This window comes from Gastrolobium bilobum, unplaced genomic scaffold (assembly GCF_033153095.1).
Source record: "Gastrolobium bilobum isolate Gb01-03AN ecotype WA unplaced genomic scaffold, APGP_CSIRO_Gbil_v1 utg10055, whole genome shotgun sequence".
NCBI lineage: Eukaryota > Viridiplantae > Streptophyta > Magnoliopsida > Fabales > Fabaceae > Gastrolobium > Gastrolobium bilobum.
The window spans coordinates 31,255-52,514 of record NW_026895634.1 but is presented as its reverse complement, the minus strand read 5'-3'; the positions used below and the strand labels follow the sequence as shown (position 1 = coordinate 52,514).

Here is a 21,260-nt window from a genome sequence, read left to right as displayed (position 1 = left end):
TAGAATAACTATTCCTCTAATTGTAACTTCCTACTTTCAAATTTTTTTAATAAATTTAAATAACAGTCCACGTCTTGACCCAAGTCCATTCATGTCAATCCACCTTCTAAATTAATTTAGATATAAAATAATTTTAGTAACTGCATATCCAAACACTAGTTAACGCAAAATTTATATTTACATGTGCAATGAAAAGAACAAAAAATAGAATAAGTACACTAGCTGTAAGTTTAAACTTTTAAATTTTTTTAAGTAAAAAACTAATTCATTAGGTAGAAGAGCATGAAGTTACAAGGAATATTGAGAATACGTGATCCTCGTTTACAAAAAAAGAAAACAAAAACAAATAAAAAAAAAGTGAAAACATCAACGGAGAAAAGTTATCCAATCTTTCAGGAAAACACCCTTAAATAGACGATGTACTTTAACCCAAATACCTAATCTTATCCAAAATCAGCTGCTAAGCCAAAGAAACCATTATGACAATATGAGCATTACACTCCTACAGTCCTACCAAAACCAAATAGTAGCATAGATTGCATAATGCACATTGCCATAAAAGTTTTTCTTATGGGACCACAGCTTTTAAATTCTGGTACTGTCTTTCCCCAAGCAGTGTACTAAATAAATCATCTCCCTACAGCTGCCTTAAATTTTCCAATTCCTTACTTCAAACTGTATACTACCTATCCAGCTATCCTAACCAATAGAAACGGTAAGGGCGAGCAAAAATGTAAAATCGTGAAACGTAAACGAAACGTAAGATTTACTACGTACCATATATATCCAATATATATTTATAGTTATCAAAAACATTATGAAGAAGCCATGAATAATGATTAGAATATATAATCAAATATATAATAAAAAGGTGGAATATAAAATATAAATCACAGTTGAATAGAAATAAATCACAGTATATATAATCACTTAATATAAATAATAATACTGAAACGAAACTAAGAAGCGAACCAAATAATAAAATATAAAGTGGGTGGAATATATAATATCTAATTTGAATCAAAAGGTGCCATCATGTTAACCAAGAAATAATAATAAAATAAAGAAAATAGTATGTAGATGGACAAAAGGTTGGATCCTACTAAGATGGTTTAACAAAGGAGCAAAACAAATAATAAATTAAGAGTTAGGTGAGATATATCTAACTTTCTAGCTTAGGTCAGTAGGTGCCATCGTGCATAAAAAAAACAATATTAAAATAAAGGAATGGTACATAGATGGAGCGAAAGGTTGAAAATGGGCATTCTTTTAAAACAGAGATTTGCAAAGTCCTCCCTCTTGTTGCGACGATTCTTCTAGTTCCCTTAGCGGTGGAGCTACGCCTCATCGCGATATAGATCCGGCGACCGCGATTGCCGCTTGTAAAGCGGCGCCACCAACGATGGTTTCAGCAGCGGTGGACGACTGAACAGAAACTCTAGCGGCGGCTCGGGGTTGTCATGGGTGTCAGACATGGGTGAACTATTGTAAATAATAACCCACAGAGATGGAGACGAGCCTTTTCCTCTCTTTTTTTAGTATTGAGTCGACTCAGTAAACTCGCCGAGTCAATCGAGTTGACTCGTCGTTTCAACCGAGTCAGCTCATTTTACGAGTTTACTATCATTTCGACACATTTTTTCCCCAAAAAGCGTAAACTCGCCTGTTTCTACGAGTTGACACTACATTTTAACAACAATGATCCTAACTATAAGTTCTTAAAGTCTTTCGTTGCCTTGTTATCCATTCCTATGACCCTATAATCGCCACAATTTGGACTAAGTCTCAAGAGTGTTTGCCTCTCTAGGGTACTCTTAAGTCTTATCATCACAAAGATTACAAATGCCACAATTCTGGGTGACAGATATTTTATCTCAAAGTATGTTGTATGTTATGGGACTCGGAGTCCTGCAACGGAAATCTAAGGTTCTGGTATAGGGTTTATATGGACTTTAGGCTCTCCTACCTTATAAGCTAACTTTTGGGTGAGGCTCTTCCAAGGTTTATATCAATTGGTATCAAAGCTTCCACTATGTCTTCCAGTTGCAATCGAGCGGCGCGGCTGCTGACGTTGACATTGTAGTGTTCACCTAAGGATAGTAAAAAAAACTAGCGCCAAGCTAGGCTGTGTGGGTGCCAGGGCTGCGGAGCGTGGTGGGATGTTACGATTTAGTTGTAAGGTATGGGACTTGGAGTCCCACATCGGAAACATAATGTTCTGGTGTAGGATTTATATGGACTTTGGACTCTCCTACCCTACAAGCTAGCTTTAGGGGTAAGACTTTCCCAAGGTTCGTATTAGAATTCCTTTTTTCTCTTTCCCCTCTGTTTTAATCTACTTCCACTTTCCTAGCCGCCAATGACTCACCACCACCCAAGAGTTTGATTCGTTTGGCCTCCGCACCTCCAGTCACCATCTTCTCCTTCATTACCACCATCTCATTTGATACTACAAATATCTGAGTTATAAAAATCTGAAACAATTTTTAGTTGTATCAATCAGAATATTCAGAGACTAGATCTCTCTGTTCTCTCTTTCTCTCTTCTTTCTTTCATTTTACATCACTTTCTCTCACTTTCCATTATTACTTCTAACAAAACCATTAAAGCTGTTAAAATATATGAAAAATATCTTGTAATACCTTGATTCATCTTAGTGTAATTTGGAGTATCTCAGATTATTTCTCAAGATTGGTTTCCATGTATCCATATATTTGATGATTTATTTTATTTTTTAATTAGGATTTAGAATATTAGTATAATTTTATAAATAGGACTTACAATTTTGTGATTTATATCACATCATAACACATCTTTCATATCATATCAAATCAATATCAATTTCAGATTATTTAGTCTTTATTCTCTGTTTTCTTTCTTCACTATTTAAATCCCTATAATTTCAACAAAAGCAAGTCACCAAAAGTTGGTCCAATGATCTACAGCACACCCCGCATTCACTAAAATGGCTCAACAATGTATTTCATGAAGAAACAGCAGCAGAAAAATGCAACAACAGATAAGGAACTGATTATGAACAAGCACCACGCATAACATGCATGAAATTTAAGCATGACGGGGACATACATAACATGATGGTGTTATAATGACGATGAAGATGATAAAAATAATGATAACAATGATGGACAAAAAGACAACTGGCACCTCTGAAAGTATCTCCAAAATATGATATCAGGTTCTAGCATACCTTTGCAATCACCTGAGTCATCCATGGTGCTAGCACACCATAGCACAGATCAATCAGCACACATGCAGCCCTAGCCTATACAAAAGTTAAGGTCAAGTCAGCTGATAACCCAGAAGTAAGTAAATTATTTCATGCAGAACCTCAAATTCGGAAAGCAAGTTACTTTTATAAATTGTTGATATTATACCATATGGAAATATATCAATCTAGTTTATATTTTACTCTAGCAATCTTTATTACACACACCTTAGAAAATTGTTACAACTCATAGCTACTTCATAAATAAAACCTTCAATTTCTCATCCACGAAACTGAAACTTAAAGGCAAAGAAATATTATGACAAATCTTTAAATGATTCAATCCCATTCACATACTACTTGTGATTTAAGAAATGAGAAGCTTTTAAAAGAGGATTAAGGTATACTATACTGTGCTCATATTCCGATCTTATCGATCTCCATAGACACTCCATAACTTCAAATCTCAAATCAACCATCAATTGCAATCCCCAAGAGAGTCAACATCAACAGATCTTTTATCTCTTTGGATCCATTTTCTTGTGCAAAACCCTTCAAAACTGCCTCCTAAACAGTTATTCTCCAGCACTTCTGCATACGAAGCTTCTGTTCCCAATGACTCTCTATCTTCTCCTTGACTTGTTGGCCCCACCCTACACTGTTGGAATCAGTCTCAGTGGTCTCTCAGCAAAGTGGTAAGCCTGCTAACCCATTCTCTCAGCCTTTTCACTCCATTTTCATGCTCATCGAGTGGCTCTTGGTGTGCATCCTATTTTAATGTGCAGTTTTTCATTTAAACCATTAACCCATGCAAACTTAAGCCTTTAACCCACTAACTCCCATACCCAACCTTAAACCAGACTAAAGTCCTTAAAATTAAGTAAAACCCAACAACCCTCTGCTTTTTAATTTTTTTTTATCTCGTTTCACATGATTTAGAGTTTGTGGTAATTTTAGTATGTCTGATATGTTAGAATTTAAAAAATTTGCAATTATGTTTATTATTCTGGATATGAATTGTTAGATTTAAATTGTTTATACTATCATTCAGTACTCATTGACTCCATTCATGTGTCTTCAAATTCAGATTAGGGGAATTGATCTCTTGACCCTTCTAGAGTGTATTTGTACAAATCCTTTTCCAAATTTCTAACACATAAGATGAATAGAGTTATTTTCCATCTTGATAAACCCACTCAGAAGACCAAAGCTCCTCCAAGGTCAAATCTACCATTTGGACAGTGGCACTTCCCATAATATATACATAAATGACTTTAATAATAATTTTAGAGAGAAAAAAAACACAACAATGTTCATGTTCACGGGCCATATAAGGTACTTTCCTCTAATATGTGGTATATGTGTGTCCTTAGTCCTTACATTGTTCTGCTGCTGTCACTTTAGGGAATATATTGCTCAACGAGTTTGGTAAATGCTGGGTGTGCTCTAGATCCGCAAAAAAAATTTGTTTGACTAGCATTAGTGAATTTAGTAGGTATAAAGAGGTTAAATTTTTATACCAATGTGGAATCTATGCTCTTACACCGACTCCAACTAGTTCGAGTAAAAATGTTGTTGATGTTGATGTTGTGTAATCTATGCCACTAATGGTGCATTTGGTTGGAGAGTGATACTCATATTTTAAAGACATTTCATGGAAACAGGAGCTGATTTGAGATAAGATCAGGCAATTGGCCTCAATGTATTAGCATATATGGGGTTTATTTCAGTAGCTCAGTAGCTGTTGTAATGGGGTTTTCTTTCACTTTCTTTGACAATGTGATGTAAAGCAAATGATCTATTTAAGGATGTTTCCTCAACAAATGCATAAAGGGATTCGGCAAAATTGCTTCATTATATTTTCTCTTTTGCTTTGTTGTTTTTGTTTTATCATTTTCTTTGCTGTAATTTTCTTATATTCACTTTAACGAATTTCTTCTTTTATTAATAGAAACTTAATCCAACCTCTAATAAACTGTTACTCCATCAGAAGGACTTAGAATAAAAGAATACAGTTGACTGAAGATGCGATACGGTTATAAAGCATACAAATAAAGCAGAGGACCACAGCAAATAGATGACAAAAAATAATAAGATTTAAAATTTAAAATTAAGATATAGCCAGGTGACTAACATGAGATGGCGAGTATGAAGACAGATATCCAGCGCAGGCATGAAGAAGTGAACGATATGTGGTTGATGTTGCCATAGCAACAATCTGCACATATGACACACAATTAGGAGAACAAAGTTTGAAGATGAAACACAGAACATAAGAAAAACATCTAGCCAGTTGGGTTTATAAAAGATTTTCAAATATAACCTGAGATAAAGCCTGTTGTACAGTAGGTTGCTTCCACTGAGAAAATGTATCATCAACAACGTCAAAAGGATTGTTCACCCATGGGCGTAGAGCTACGAAAAATCCAACAAAGCAAAAACCAAAGATTGAAGAAAGCAGTTTTGATAAAAGCATTAGCCATTACGACCTTGTAATAAAGAAAACTGAAGATCATAAATTTGTTCCAAATGCATATTAAACTTCTCCGTGCATAATATTTTAATAAAAATTAATGGGAAAATGATCAAATTCTTTGATTCTTATAGCATCATTCTATTAATAAATAATAAAATATTGTGAAGTTTCTTAGTACAGGTAAATAGGCATGTGCATTGTCCAACCTTTAAGCCCAATGACTCTTGTATGAGATGATGTGTTAGAAAAATACAATGTATAATCATTAATATAGCCTTCACCTAACTGCTTTAGCTTTTGGGTTGAAATAATTCTTTACAAGTATTTCATTATTTCAATAAAATAACAATATGAGAGTGGGACTGATAACTCAGAACATTTCCATATTTCCATTTTCACATAGCTTTATTTAAATTAGGCATAAATCCCTCACATTCCCAAATGTGATCTTTCATGTCAAAGTGTAAAACAACTGAACCTTGATGTTCCCATACCATTTAGGAAACTGGAATTTTCATCTAAACTAAGAGCAAAATTAATTTAGAATGAGCAAAAATCCCTTGCTTTAAACGAGATCTTTGATATCAAAATGTAAAACAACGGAAACTTGATGTTGCCATATCACTGAATTAGAAAAATGGAATTTTCATAAATGGTAAGAACTTATTAGAAGAGATAATATCAGTTTATCAAAAGACATAAGATACTCTAGGGTTCCCCACACCCCCATGTATCTTTTACCATTTTACTACCTTACATGTAGTATCAAATGTTAACATCATTCTTCGCATTTGATTCTTTCTGGAACCTTAATGACCGAGAGACTTCTTATTTGGCCTTTTTGATGGACATTCTTCCTTTCTTAAGTTTTAATAAAGGGATAAATTTATTAAGATGAATGGAAGAAAATTACAAGGGATTTGAAGGACAAGGGAACCTACAAAATAGAAAAAGATAAAATAAAACACACAAAAAAGTGAAAAAAATCAATGGAACAAAGCTACCCCATCCCTCTGCAAGACTGTTACGGAAACCTCCTTAGAAAGACCAAGTGCTCATACCAAACAGAAGCTAATTGCCTAATCTCATGCCAAATCAGCTACTGAGCCAATGAAACATCCTTAGAATATGATTCTTAAGCTATAACCAAATTCACCAAATCATAGCATAAATAAAGACTGCACATTGTACAAATTTTGTTGTATTTTTCCCGCTGTCATATTTGGACTGCACATTCTTCAGGAATCAGGATATTATTCTAGTATTTTTTTTTTCAGTTTCTTATTTCTAACTCTTCCCTTCATGCTAATGCCAAGCTTTTACTAACTCATTTGGTAATGCTAATGCCAACTATGAGGTTAAGGCTTTTGTATCAATGATGGTACTCAACAGTATTAACACTAATGAATGATATGAGTCCCTTTCCCCTTAAATTTGCATAGTGCATGGCATGCATCAAGTAAGTTGTTTGGGCTTTCTGGAGATTATTCCATCTGCCCACATAACTTGCACATCTTTCTCTCTTCTACAGTATCGAGGATTTAGCAGTAGATGGGAAAGTACAGTGATTTGAGCTTGTAATCTTTTCCTGGTATGTTGCATATTTGGCTGCAGCTTAATTCAAGAATTTTAGCCACAAATGTAGAGCTTCTCATTTTTTGCGAGATAGGCATAGCTTCCTTATGGGTTTCAATGTTGTTTTTTTTTCTATTTTTTTATTACAAAAGCAAAAATAACTTCGTAGTGGTAAGGGATGAAGTAGTGGGACAAAACAAGGAGAGAGGATAAAATAAGAAAACAGAAACAGAAAAAAGCGAGGTTGAAAAAAAATACAAGTGGATCAACTAAGTAAAGCTCGCCAGCCTCTCTAAGCAATGAATAGAACGCACTGAAAAAGACATTGGCTGAAACCCAAAATGCAGCTAAGAAATTTACTTTATCACATAGAAGACAAAACACCAAAGCTTTGTCCTTGAAGATTCAGGCATTCCTATACCATCATAAGCACCAAACGGTGGCATACATAGCACATTGCAAAAGAGTCTATACCTTTATACCCTTACCAAAACCTATAAAATTACATGAGAAAGTGATCCAAGCTCTGGACAAATCCGACATTCTTCAAACGTATCAAAGAGTCTACATAACCACAAATATCTAGTAGCATGACAGAGGAAAAGATAAGCGGGTGCTAGTCTCAGAATCAGGAGACACAACACAAACACTAGTAGACAGGACTTTGGCAGGTGTAGATTTCTGCAACAAAACATCTGTATCAATCCAATTGAGTACTTACTTCCGTCCAAACAACAGACTTCACCTTAAATGAGATCCTGGATTTCCGAAGGGGATAAGCAAGGAGGAGATCGTCATGTTTGGAGAATGAGTATGGAATTGGAAGTAGGATTTTTAGATATAAACTCCTAATTTCAAGGAAGAGTCAAAATCCTCCTATTATTTCAAGAAGAGGGATGAATGGAACCAATCATACAAAGCGATTCCAATTACTAAGTATCCCTATTAGTATGGTTTCCAATTGTGTTTCTACATCCCATACACAAATGGGTGGGGTTATTATTTTCTTTTTTTCCGTTGTTTTTGTTTCTATTTTAGGAGGATTCCTGATCCTCTTGTATTATATTGCTTTTCTATCTTTTTCTTTCATCAAAACATAAATAACAAATTAAGGGCTTTCCAATGTTTTTAATAGTTCCCCACTAATGCAGAGCAATTGATGTATCATTGTTTTTTAGGTAATGTTCTTTTATTTAATATTAAAAGATAACTGATACGAACCTTGGGAGAGCCTCACCTCAAAGGCTAGCTCATGAGATAAGAGAGTCCAAAATCCATATAAACCCCACACCAAACCCTTATGTTTTCGATGTAGGACTCAAGTCTTATACCTTGCAATTAGATCGTAACAATAACATATACGTATATTGATACGAATAAAGCACATCAAAGTGAGAGGGAGGACAATCATGTAGTAGCTGACAGCATTGCCGAAGGGAGAACAAGAAGGGTGATAAGAAAACCCAAAAGGTTCATGTGAGACGAAGTGTAATTGGTATGGGCAAAGTAGTCATATTAGTGATTGTTAATTGAGTAGTTAGAGTGACCCACATTGGGTCAGGAACAGAACATGTATAAATAGGATCCCATGTAACCGTAATGGGTATTAAACTTGTCATTGAAATAAACTGTTTTTTTTTCTCATCTCATTCTTCTTGAATTCTCTATCTCTCTTCTCTGTTTTCTTCCTCAACTGTGCTAGGATAGGTTTTTCCTATCAATTGGCGCTTTCATCGAGCTGAACGTGGCCCCTGACACTAGATCACGATCGTTTGATGACCGCTTGGATCACACACAAGCAGAAATCGAGGTTTTGAAGGAACAAATGACAAAGAAATTTCAGGAGATTGCATGCAAGCTTGATGCTATCTTTGATAATCATCGAGACCTCACTGCAACTTCGAGTATGTCACCTAATTCCTCTGTCCAGAAAGATAATCAAGCAGCACGAAATGTCCGTCTCAAGGTACCCAAATTTGATGGGTCATGCGATCCTCAGGGTTGGATCTTCAAGATTGAACAATTCTTTGAATTTTACAACATTGATGTGGAACAGAAGCTTCGAATCGCTCCAATTTATTTTGATGGCAAAGCTCTGGCCTGGTATCAATGGGTACGCAAGAACACCAATATTGCTTCTTGGGAATCCTTTATTCAAGCATTACAGGTGCGTTTTGGTCCATCAGAATTGGAAGACTATCAAGGACAGCTTTCCAAACTCATGCAGAAAGGATCCGTCCTAGAATATCAAGAGGAATTTGAATCTCTCTCAAATAAGGTAAACGGTTTATCTGAATCATTTTTGCTCAGTTGTTTTGTATCCGGGTTGAAACCTATAATTCAACAAGAAGTAGCCTCATTCCGTCCATCTTCAATGACTAGAGCAATTTCACTAGCTAAGATCCAAGAAGCAAAGCTATCCTTAAAAGAGGTACCACCTAAACCACAATCTTCATATCCACCTAAACTGCAACTCCCCTTACTGAATTGTTGAAAAGGGATGCCTTTCTTTGGAGTGCTGCATCTCAACAAGCTTTTGAAAAGCTCAAAGTTGCAATGACAACAGCACCTGTATTGCTTCTGCCCGATTTTCAGAAAGAATTCACTGTTGAAACTGACGCTTCTGACTTGGCAGTGGGTGCAGTCCTTCTTCAACAAGAGCACCCGAAAGCATATTTCAGTAAAAAATTGGCTTTGAGGATGCAAAAGGCTTCTGCGTATGTTAGAGAGCTTTATGCAATTACGGAAGCAGTGAAAGAGTGGAGACAATATCTGTTAGGAAGAAGATTCACCATAAGAACCGACCAGAAAAGTTTGAGAGGTCTTTTGGATCAGGTGATACAAACACCTGAGCAACAATATTACTTAACCAAGCTACTGGGATTTGAATATTCCATTGTGTATAAGCCAAGGAAGGACAATCAAGCCGCGGATGCCTTATCTAGGTACCTGTTCTCATGTCTCTCATGGCTGCTGCAACAGTCCAAGTTGAGTTACTTGACACCTTAAGACAAGAGAATCATTCTTCCTCCTTCTTTCAACAGATTTATAAGCGCAATGCAAAAGATCCTAGTTCCAATGCACATTATAAGGCACATGAAGGCTTGCTGTTTTATAAAGGGAAGCTGTTATTGGATCCTTCTTCTCCACTGGTTCAGCAAGTTTTACACGAAAATCACTCAACCTTCATGAGTGGTCATACAGGCATACAAAAGACAATGGCCAGGGTCTCTGCTAGCTTCAGTTGACCCAATTGGAGAGCTGCTGTTAAGGCATTTGTTAGTTCTTGCATAGTATGTCAGCAAGTTAAATATCAAACCCAAGCACCTGCTGGGTTGTTGCAACCAATTTCAATCCCTAGCAAAATATGGGAAGATTTATCCATGGATTTTATAGTGGGCTTACCTGTTTCACATGGCTTCACTACTATTCTTGTAGTTGTTGACAGATTATCCAAGCAAGCTCACTTTGGTCCTCTACCCCAGAAGTACACAGCAGCAAAGGTAGCTAACCTTTTTGCCACTATGATCTGTAAACTTCATGGTATCCCAAGGTCTATCATCATAGACAGGGACTCCATCTTCCTCAACAGATTCTGGGTTGAATTGTTTGAGCAAAGTGGCACCCACTTAAGAAGAACTACAGCCTACCACCCTCAATCAGATGGCCAGTCAGAGGTTGTTAATCGTGTCCTCGAACAATACTTAAGATGCTTTGTTGCAGATTTTCCTAAGAGGTGGTCTAAGATACTGCATTGGGCTGAATATTGCTATAATACTTCTTACCATTCTGCAGCTGGGATGACCCCTTTCAAGGCAGTTTTTGGTCGTGATCCCCCTTCCATCCTAGATTGTGTGTCATCTGCCACAAGATTAGAAGAAGTAGATACTGCTCTAATGGATAGACATGCTATCTTACAGCAACTACTGGAGAATTTAATCAAGGCTCAGCAGGCTATGAAGGAGCGAGTTGATCGCAAGAGGAGGGATGTTCAATACAAGGTTGGAGACTTAGTTTGGGTTCACTTACAACCCTACAGGCAGTCTTCAGTGGCAGAAAAAATGAGCAACAAATTATGCAGAAGATACTTCGGGCCATTTCCAATAGCAAAAAAAGTTGATCAGGTTGCTTATAAGCTTGAGTTACCACCTAATGCAAAGATACACCATACCTTTCATGTTTCTCTTCTCAAACCATTCAAAGGAGACAACTCTATATCTCCACTACCCCTGCCAGAGGTGTTCACTAATGGTATGCCAGTTTTGGAACCCCAGGACATTACAGACAGTAGAATCATCGCAGTGGAAGATCAGCAGCAGATAGAGATTAAAGTGCTATGGAGTGGGATGCCACAGGAGGTAGCAACATGGGAAGAATTACAAGAATTTAGAAGACAATATCCACATTTTAACCTTGAGGACAAGGTTAGTTTTAATGGGGTGGGTATTGATACGAATAAAGCACATCAAAGTGAGAGGGAGGACAATCATGTAGTAGCTGACACCATTGCCGAAGGGAGAACAAGAAGGGTGATAAGAAAACCCAAAAGGTTCATGTGAGACGAAGTGTGATTGGTATGGGCAAAGTAGTCATATTAGTGATTGTTAATTGAGTAGTTAGAGTGACCCACATTGGGTCAGGAACAGAACATGTATAAATAGGATCCCTTGTAACCGTAATGGGTATTAAACTTGTCATTGAAATAAACTGTTTTTTTTCTCATCTCATTCTTCTTGAATTCTCTATCTCTCTTCTCTGTTTTCTTCCTCAACTGTGCTAGGATAGGTTTTTCCTATCATATATCCCTTGCCCTTTCATTATTTGAAGTTCTATTTAAATTCCGTATTGTTGATTAAACATAGTGCAAAATTCCTATTCTTTCACATCCTCCATCTCGCACCCCACCCCCAAAAAGAAAAAATCTCCTATATTTTCCTCTCTCTCCTCAATTTCCCAGATCACCATCATTTACTAAGATGGCATTCCAATGCAAGAGATAAGCTTACAGAAGTAAAATTATGGCACTTTATGCTTCTTCCAAATTCGCAAAAACTATTATTTGCTTCCATCCAATAGGGAAAAAAGATCAGCAGGAGATTTCCATTTAAAAAAAAAATCAGTATTTCAGAATGATGCCCGAAATGGCTTCATTATGCAAAGAAACTGTTACTAAACCCAAGAACAATTTATGAGTAACACTCAACCTGGCAGAAGAGCTTGTACAAGAGGCAGTGCAGCCCAAAAGTCTGAAGTTCTCTCAGCCATCTTGCTGCAAAGAACAGGCTGTAAACTGCAGTGTGTTAAACAATGTACATAAAAGACTGCAAATTTTAACAATGAAATCGGAACCAATCAATTGTGTATCATTTGACTGTAAGGAACCTGCGATGCACAAGAATAAAGAACATGTAAGATCCCTTCTTCCACTGCCCCCATATCTAATATATTAAGATAGCTGCAATCCCAGTGTTCATCTGGCAAACGGAACTCCTCACCAAACAGGTTTGAATAATCAACAAAAGTTAAAGGACTAGACAGTTCCAATTTTGATTTGTCTTCCGAAAGAGATGTTACTTCATTTTGAGGGTTTGAATTTGATACATCTTGCTCAATATCCGGATTCATGAGCTTCTGCATAATTCTAGATGCCTGAAATGAAGGCAAAGAAAGACATATCCAGAAAAGCACATTAGCACCAGTGGGTTGAGCACAGATACATAAAGAAAATAGTAGACCTCTCTCATTTTAGTCAAAAGTAAAAGGACGATTTATTTAAATAAACTACTAAATAAGATAGAGATAAATACCGTCCTACAAACACAACCCAGATCAGAATCTTGATATGCCTTCCTCAGCAACATAAAAATTGCATCTGGCCGAAAAACTATGGCTCGGTATGCAGACAAAATGAAAGGTGATGCACTTCGTGATCTCCTTGGCTGCATTGAAAGAAAATATTGACCGTCAAGGCTCGCACGCTATAAAATTTGCACTGTTTTTTCTGATTGTAAAGAGTCGCTTATTTTTCTGTTGTCTAGATATTTGTGCTGCAAACTTTCAAATTTTTTTGGGGAAACATGATTTGTCAAGAGAGCTAGGAACAATTTCCTTATATACCATTTTGGAGGTTTTGGCAGGAAAAAAGACAGGTCTCTAGTAGTGTTTAATGTATGCAATAACTTGGTGTCTATGATCAGACAAAAATGTCAGAATTTTCAAGAAGTTCTTGCAATTACCATTTTTTTGGGATAAAGTGGCATTGTTAGCTTCTTTGAGGTTTTAGCAAGTGGCTATTTGAAATGGGTTTCTTTGTCAGATGTATGAAGAGATTGGCAAGCATTGCCATATTTCAGTGGTTCTCTTCTCTCTCTTTTTGTTTGGTGGTTCCCTTAGGAAAATATCTTATCCTCAACTCCTCTACTTTTTTCCTACTCTAATTAAAATTGAACCATGGACAAGTCAAAGACAGCTAGATTTAAAGAGACCATCCAATAATGCATTTGGATATGCAAACAGACAAACTCATCCTGTGAAAATCATAGATTGGGACACCATGGTAACAAACAACCTGTTGGTAAGGCAAGATGACAAGATATCAGAGAAATAAATGGTTGATGAAGCTACCTCAAAGTTAGACGAGACAGTTAGGGCTGGTGACGGTTGACTACTTTTGGAGATATCATGGTCTGTGATATTGCCTGGAGGTTTTGAAGTTGTCCTGTAATTGTGCAAATTATTTGTACTAAAGCAATTATGAATAACAAAATATCAAATGCGCGCGCACACACACATACAGAGAGAGAGAGAGAGATAAATGATATATGCACTTCAGGAGCTTCAGGTTCAGAAGTGACTTGTTAGGTAAATATTTGGTTTACCAAGTTTTTGTAAAACCAGTCAAAATCTGTACCTATTTTGTGTCAAGAACCACATGAATTAATTTCAAATACGAACACAACAACAAAGCCATATCCTTCTAGGTAGGATCGGCTACATGGATTAACAGATGCCACTGGGCTCTATCAAAAACCAAATTATCAATAAAACCATTACAGCTAGGGTCTCTTTTAAAGGTTTCCCTTACAACTTTCTAAGGTCTCGCTCTACCCCTTTTAATCGGAACTTTTGATTTACTTGTCTAACTGGAGCCTTTATGGGTCTCCCAAATCACTGAAAACAAGTATTTGTCTTCTCAATCAATGCTACTCCAACTTCTTCCCAAACACATTCATTCCTAATCTCATCTTTTTTATGCTCCTCATCCACCTTAGGGTTTGCATATCTACTACATTACTTTTAGCTCTCATTGGCATTTTACAGCCCAACATTCACTACCTTAATTTTTAAACTGAACACTCAAAAATTTACATTTTATGACAAGAAGCATAATACATACATTATGCATCTATACATTATGAGGGCATCCATTTCGATTTTTAGGAGAATGCTATAGATACCTTTAAATTGAAAAATTGCAGTCTTATTGTCTTGCTTCACTATTTCCATATTTCATCCAATTTGGCGGTTGGAGTTTGCTCTCAATTTTTATTGGTGTTTACTCCTATTAGTCTTCCTCACAATTTCTTATCGAGTCTCTGAATCAAGCAATTTTCCTTCCTTGTAAGCCCCTATGGAAATCAAATCTCCTTCGAAGATCAGAATTTTAGTTTGAAAAATGGTTCACAAATAGGATTGACAATAATGATATGCAACAAGTTTATAGACACTATGAGTTCACTGTGGTGCTAGCTCAGAAACAGTCGCTCACTGGTTCTTCCATTGTATTGCAGCCACTTGAGTTTAGAGCAGTAACTTTCCAGGGTTTGCACAAAGTGACAAACAAAACTTTATGGTCAGGTCTAATTTGATGCTGTTCTTAATTTGTTGTGTTTGGTCAGCATGAAATGCTCTTACATTTGCTGTGTATTTATTTCCTTCCTCCAATATTTACAAAGGAGGATTAGATATCCTACTTTCTACGTGTAGTGTAACTTTTCTTTAATAATTTTTTTTACATAGAATAGAAATATTATTAGGTAAGAAAGGGGAAATACAAGAAAGCACAAAGTGAAGGAAAAAAAAAACCCCAGACGAAACCAGAAACAAAACACATCCAAAGGAGAAAACAGAAAAAGGGACTACCACAACTACCCAAACCCCCCCCCCCCCCCCCCCCCCCTCTTCTAGTAAACTCCCACAACAAAACACAAGCAACAAAAGGATAAACCAATATTTCAAAAACAAAACAAAATAAAACTCCCTTTTGCCTTCAATACTCTCTTTCTTTAATATTTTTTCCCTAAGAAAAAACTTAATACAAACACAGAGATTTTTAGTAAAAGAAAATCATGGGGACACCCCAGTAAAAATACTAATATTTTTATTTTTGATCACCAGATTCATACCCATATGGATAGTTGATAAATTCGAAAGCTTAATGCCTTCTCTACGAGTTAGGAATATAAAGCCATCCCAAAATCAATAAAGAATTTAAGCATTGGGCGTGTTCTTAAATTAATTAATTAATCTGGGTTAGTATTATCTTAATCTGCTCCACATGAAAAACCTTACGAGGTAGTCAAACCAAAATGTCAGTGATGTGTCATAACATCAAAATCTTTAGACTCTGGAATGTTTTAGAACAAGCAATAATCTATACAGGAGCTTTCAGAAACATTTTCAGAACAATTTACTTTGAATGCAATTTACAAGAACAGAGAAAGAAACTACAAAACTATCACTATTTCCACATCTTAACAATGACTCGAACCCAAATCAAGTTGAAAAAACAAAGCATCAAGACCATCACCCATCATGTTGGTATACATAAGAAAATTTCACTTCATAAAGGTCAAACACGTACATGTCATTAGTTAAGATAAGTATATCAGGAACTACTAACAAAGAAAACACAAACCAAATAAAATTTCCCACTAGTGAGAAATAATTGGCCAGTGAAGAGGATATAAAAGTAAACTAACCTTTCATTCACCACATGAAGAATAGGATAAAGAGGACCAGCAAGCATGGCAAGAAATCGTAGGTTAGACTCAGGAGCATCCGGAAAGCTTGCAAGGTCTGTCTGCAGTTTTATATACAATGCTGAATGGCATAACAAAAGTAGGGGAGAAAAGAGAGAGACAGAGAGGGAGGAATTGTGAATAAAGTCATGAAAGTAAAATGCTCAAGTTTACCTCTAGTTGTGGAAGAAATACAAGCAATCGATTTGTCATGTCTTGCAGCAACTAAAAACTATGAAACATCAGAAAGGAAACACAAATAACAATAATACAAGAAATAAATTACATAATAAGCTACTTGATGGAAGAAAAGATACAATCCACCTGGAGATGCATATCATGAGGATCCTGTTTGTGAGATAGAATATGTGGTAGCAAGTAATTAACAACAGGTTGAAATTCAGGTTCAAGACCAGTCACAGAAACTCCTATTATCTGCAAGAGACAGATGGTAAAAACAAGCTCAGTAATGACAAGTGATGATCATTTGAAACCTTTTTATTTATAAAAAAGTTGCATTAGAAATAGAACAATAAAACAGTAAAAAAAAAATGGAGGATAAGGAGTCCTTAGACTAGATAAAGAAAACCAAAACAAAGATACAGAAACAGAAGTCCTATAAAACTAATCAAAATAGAAGAGCAGCCCAATATCTTTACATATCCAAAATACTGATCCCCTGATATAAACCATGCTCAATAAATGTTCTGTAAATAGCATGAACCTCACGTCACATACTTGATGAATTATGGATTTATTACCACAGAAGCTCAGAACAGAAGAAACAATTTAAGTGCATTGGGAGAGCAAAGAGTCGAAAACCTTGTCAAGATGTGTGTTACAAAGTATCTCCTATTTAAGGACTATATACGCTGTAAATAATTCGGATTTGATTTGTACTATTTTCTCTAATTTCCTAGTTTCCTTACTTTCCTAGTTTCCCAATACTAGAGATTGTAAGCCATGCATAAATAGAAATTTCTGCTGAAAATTTCCTCAAGCAATTCTCATAAAACCCTCTTCTACATGGTATCAAAGCAAGTTCCAAGCCAGGGCCTAACATCTCAACCCTAAACATCGTCCCTAGCATCCAGTCATCGCTCAAGTTGGGACCCAATTCTTCCTAGAAGTTCGAATCCACCCAAAACACACCAACCAGCTAGCTCTCCAAGCATCATCACCAAAGACCCTATCACACGCCCCCACACGCAGCTTCATTTATTGATGTGTAAAGTCCACATTCCATGTTCCTAGCATTGACTCATCACACTGTATGTCCCATTCTACTCCCATCATCCTGACTTGGTGGTTAGAAATCTAGTTCTTTTATGTCCTTATGGTGGGTCATTACCGTTCACATGCCCACGTCGCTGCCTGCGTGCATCTGACCACGCGCCACCATCAATTCCAGCCTCTTCTCAACAATCCCTTGAGAAGCTATGGGCTCAAGTCCAAGTAGTTCTTCTAATTCCGAAGGTCCTTATTCATCCAGAGTGACAAATCAGTTCCGTAATGAGTGACAAAAGGAAATTGTGTGTAATGCCATGCGCATAAAAGTTCTGTGCAATGATAAGTTTGAGTATATTGACATATGATATAGATTAGGAGTGCGGCAGTGCCACCACTTAAATTTGACAGTAGCATATATATTTGTATATATGTAGGAGAAGGTTGGGAGGGAGAATTGTGGCACACAGAAACAACAGTAATCATGCACACTGCAAAGATGAAATATCCAAATGAATACACAACATAATCTGCTTAAAGCTTAAAAAACTTTTACGTGAAAAATGTATTCTAATCAATTTGGATTCTTTGGTTGCTAATGTCAGATTTGGCTGTGTATTGTTTGCTCTATTAGTTAAAGTAGAGTGAGAACCTTGAGTTTTGCCAGTAAAAAGTGGAGCTTACCGTTGTTTCTCCCAAATACAGAAGAGGAATGGTGAGATTTTTCTGGGTTGGAATTGCAATAGGAATTGTTTTAAGCAACTGGGTTGATGGATTTGTAGGGTAAAATGGTCAAGTTAGTTCAATTATTAACGGTGTTAAAGGTGGATTTGGAGAATGGTCAAGTTAGTTCAATTATTAACGGTGTTAAAGGTGGATTTGGAAGGGGGGGGGAACCATAGGGGGGTAAGCGATAAGAAAAAAAGCTTAGGGGGGGCAAGTGATAAAAGAGTAAATCCTAGGGGGGGTTTTGAATTTTTCCCTAGATATTACCCTCCTTCTCTTTGTACCCTTTCTCACTCCTTTTAATGAGTTTCTATCAAAAAAGGGGCAACAGAACAATAAACAATGTAGATAAGACATTACATTACCAGACAACCAAAAATATTTCTATACCTTAAGAAACATCATAACTGCACTCCAACAAAATACAAAAAATTAAGAAATGTAAAAGTACACATAAAAAACATGTAGATATCTACCATCCAATCATGAGATTTGATGCTGCCCAAAAAATGAACATCCAACTATCACATTAACCAAATAGCCTAAAGTAAACAAAGACAAAAACATTTAACAATTCTATAGGATTTAACTTTAGAATAATAAAAAATGATGAAGGTTAAAAATGACAAAAATATTATAGTATACCTGAACGAAGAAAATAGCGATTGGATTTCCACGCAAACAAGATATCCTCACATATCGACATGGAGTGTAGTTTGTAGAGTAGATCATGTCACGTCTAGGTGCTTCACAACGTGGGCGAACTTTTTGAAAAGTCTCTGGCTGGAAAGCAAATAAGAATCGGTCAAGCATGCAATGATGCAACCATGCTTCTCTTCATCTTGGAAAATGTATAATTAAAAGCTTAAATAATTCATATAAAATTGAAGGGGGAGAACTATAATCAATATACCATCATTTGCAAAACAAGTAATTGAAGGGACTCAGTTGGACATTTATAGTGCATCTTTATCAGAAAACTGAAGAGAAATTACCCAACATTTTGCATTTAGATTGATAAGAAAATGGCATCCACATCAAGTGAAACTCTACATTTTATCTACATCTCCCTTAAAATCAAGTTGTTCAGTAAGCTCAACAACATTATTGTTCCAAATCAATTAATTTATTAATCTTCATTTAATCAGCACAACTTAATTACATTATATATCATGAATGAACGGTCAAGAAACAGCTCAAGAAGCATGCATCCTGTTGATAATATCCTTGGTCACTAAAGCAACAAAGAGCCTATACCACAAGTATTTCGAAACCCCTAATAAAAGCCAATGGTCGGCCTTCTTAAGTCCGTATAAGATTGAGCATACCAAAGGTTCAACCAAAAACTTAACATTAAAAATCTTATAGAAATGGTCATTTCTTTTGTCCGCCATTTCCCGCCCAGACCACCAAATTGTTTTAAGATCTAAACTCAAAAACAATCAAGAACAGTTGATCCAATAAAAGCTTAATTCAATAGAATTTGTAATAGGAGGTATCTATGGTACCGCATTTTATGGTACCTCTTGCAATTGATCATTTGGATTATATATCAATAGTCATTCAACAATAATCAAATCAAAAAGAATACAGACAACTAGGTGAGCATACCATAAAATTCCCTTTTATCATTAACTAGCCAAAAAAGCTCCCCGAAAAAAAAAAAAAGAGACAATTGACACATAAGCTTTATAAATTTGTAAAATACAAATGAGAAAAGAGTATCAATTGCCAATGATCATTGATCACAATTTCCAGCCACTAACCTTGTAACGTAACCCAACTGCAATTTCCCACTCAAGTACAGACTTGTTATAAATCCGTATATGTGACAATAGGCAAGGCTCCTGCGACAAAGAAAACCTCATAAATACTAATTAAATATGCCAGGAGATGCACAATAACACAAACAAAAGAACTAGAACTACACATAGCGCAGAAAGAGCAGCACGAGGCCTCTGAACTTCCACATTCGTATCAATCCCACACATTATACTAAATTATTCCTTCTCAATATCGCTACTCTATGACACGTGCAAAAATCCCTATAGTCATTTTGCAAAATTCAAAAAACCAAATAATAATAATAATAATTCGGAGAATTTATTATTATTTTTCAGCATGTACACTCAGATAGAGTAAAAGTCCAAAACCGTTTAAGCATTAAAATAAAAAATAAAAAAAATCTTCAAGCAGCCCTAGAGTTGAAACACCAACAGAAGGAAGCATTCAATCACCATATTTCAACGAAGTATTATGAAAAACAAAAAGTCTAACGAATAATAATAACAACAAAAAGATGAAACAAGATTTTTTCTCAGATTTTCAGGGAAAGGAAAGAAAAAGAAGAGAAGACGAACGTCGAGTTCGAGGAGAATCCATTCCTTTGTGTTGGTGGCGGTGGACCAGTGGTTACGGAGGTCGGTGTCGAGAACGTGGATGGCTTTCTGTGTCGGCGATTCCCTCGACATAGCTTTGACCTTGAATGGAAGAGCCTTCACTCGAGGTTCCAACTCCACCTCCATTTTTCTTCTTCTTCTTCTTCTTCGATGCTATTGCTCGCTGGAACTCGTTGATTAATTTGAATATGATGAATGAGAGATACACACACACACGCTTGGATTGGGCTTCAGGTTTTATGCATTGCAGTGAGTGAGAACAAAGAGTAGCTAGCTAGCTAGCCCCTTTCAGTTTCTCTCGTCCCCAAAATCACAGGTTTCGTATAATACTTATGCTTTTGTTGATTATTATTTGTCAAAATATTTGATTTTTTTTTTTTTAATTTGTTCACTTTTGGATCTCAAATTCTCAATTGTGTTTTCGTGACTTTTTGTCTTTCTTTTTTTTTTTGGTTTTGCTGCAACTTTATTTTTAAATTAATTTAGTGTAATTCTAAATTTATTTTTTAAAGTAAGGTAAATTGTAAAAATAATGATCCCTCTCACCCATCATTTTATAGCAAAGTTTTTTATATACTTTTTTAGCAAAATAGTAAACACAAAATATGATA

The 21,260-nt window shown here is 35.9% G+C and overlaps 1 protein-coding gene across 5 annotated transcripts in view; it reads right to left on the bottom strand.

Moving 5' to 3' along the window:
- Window positions 1-20,924, bottom strand: part of LOC133285568 (uncharacterized) — a 36,204-nt gene extending 15,280 nt beyond the window's left edge. For 3 of the 5 annotated variants that reach the window (XM_061482822.1, XM_061482833.1, XM_061482825.1), the window contains exons 1-13: window positions 20,611-20,924; window positions 20,017-20,097; window positions 18,896-19,033; window positions 16,622-16,732; window positions 16,472-16,522; window positions 16,259-16,359; window positions 13,902-13,995; window positions 13,085-13,216; window positions 12,660-12,926; window positions 12,482-12,560; window positions 5,550-5,641; window positions 5,361-5,444; window positions 3,209-3,283 (exon numbers count right to left, since the gene is read on the bottom strand). In XM_061482822.1, the coding sequence (XP_061338806.1) occupies window positions 3,209-3,283; window positions 5,361-5,444; window positions 5,550-5,641; window positions 12,482-12,560; window positions 12,660-12,926; window positions 13,085-13,216; window positions 13,902-13,995; window positions 16,259-16,359; window positions 16,472-16,522; window positions 16,622-16,732; window positions 18,896-19,033; window positions 20,017-20,097; window positions 20,611-20,775 (1,470 nt within the window). In that variant the 5' untranslated portion in view covers window positions 20,776-20,924. Of the gene's footprint in view, window positions 1-3,208; window positions 3,284-5,360; window positions 5,445-5,549; window positions 5,642-12,481; window positions 12,568-12,659; window positions 12,927-13,084; window positions 13,217-13,901; window positions 13,996-16,258; window positions 16,360-16,471; window positions 16,523-16,614; window positions 16,733-18,895; window positions 19,034-20,016; window positions 20,098-20,610 lie in introns of those variants that run through there. The other 2 variants (XM_061482840.1, XM_061482848.1) reach the window with 2 other exon arrangements.
- Window positions 20,925-21,260: the final 336 nt, after the last annotated feature.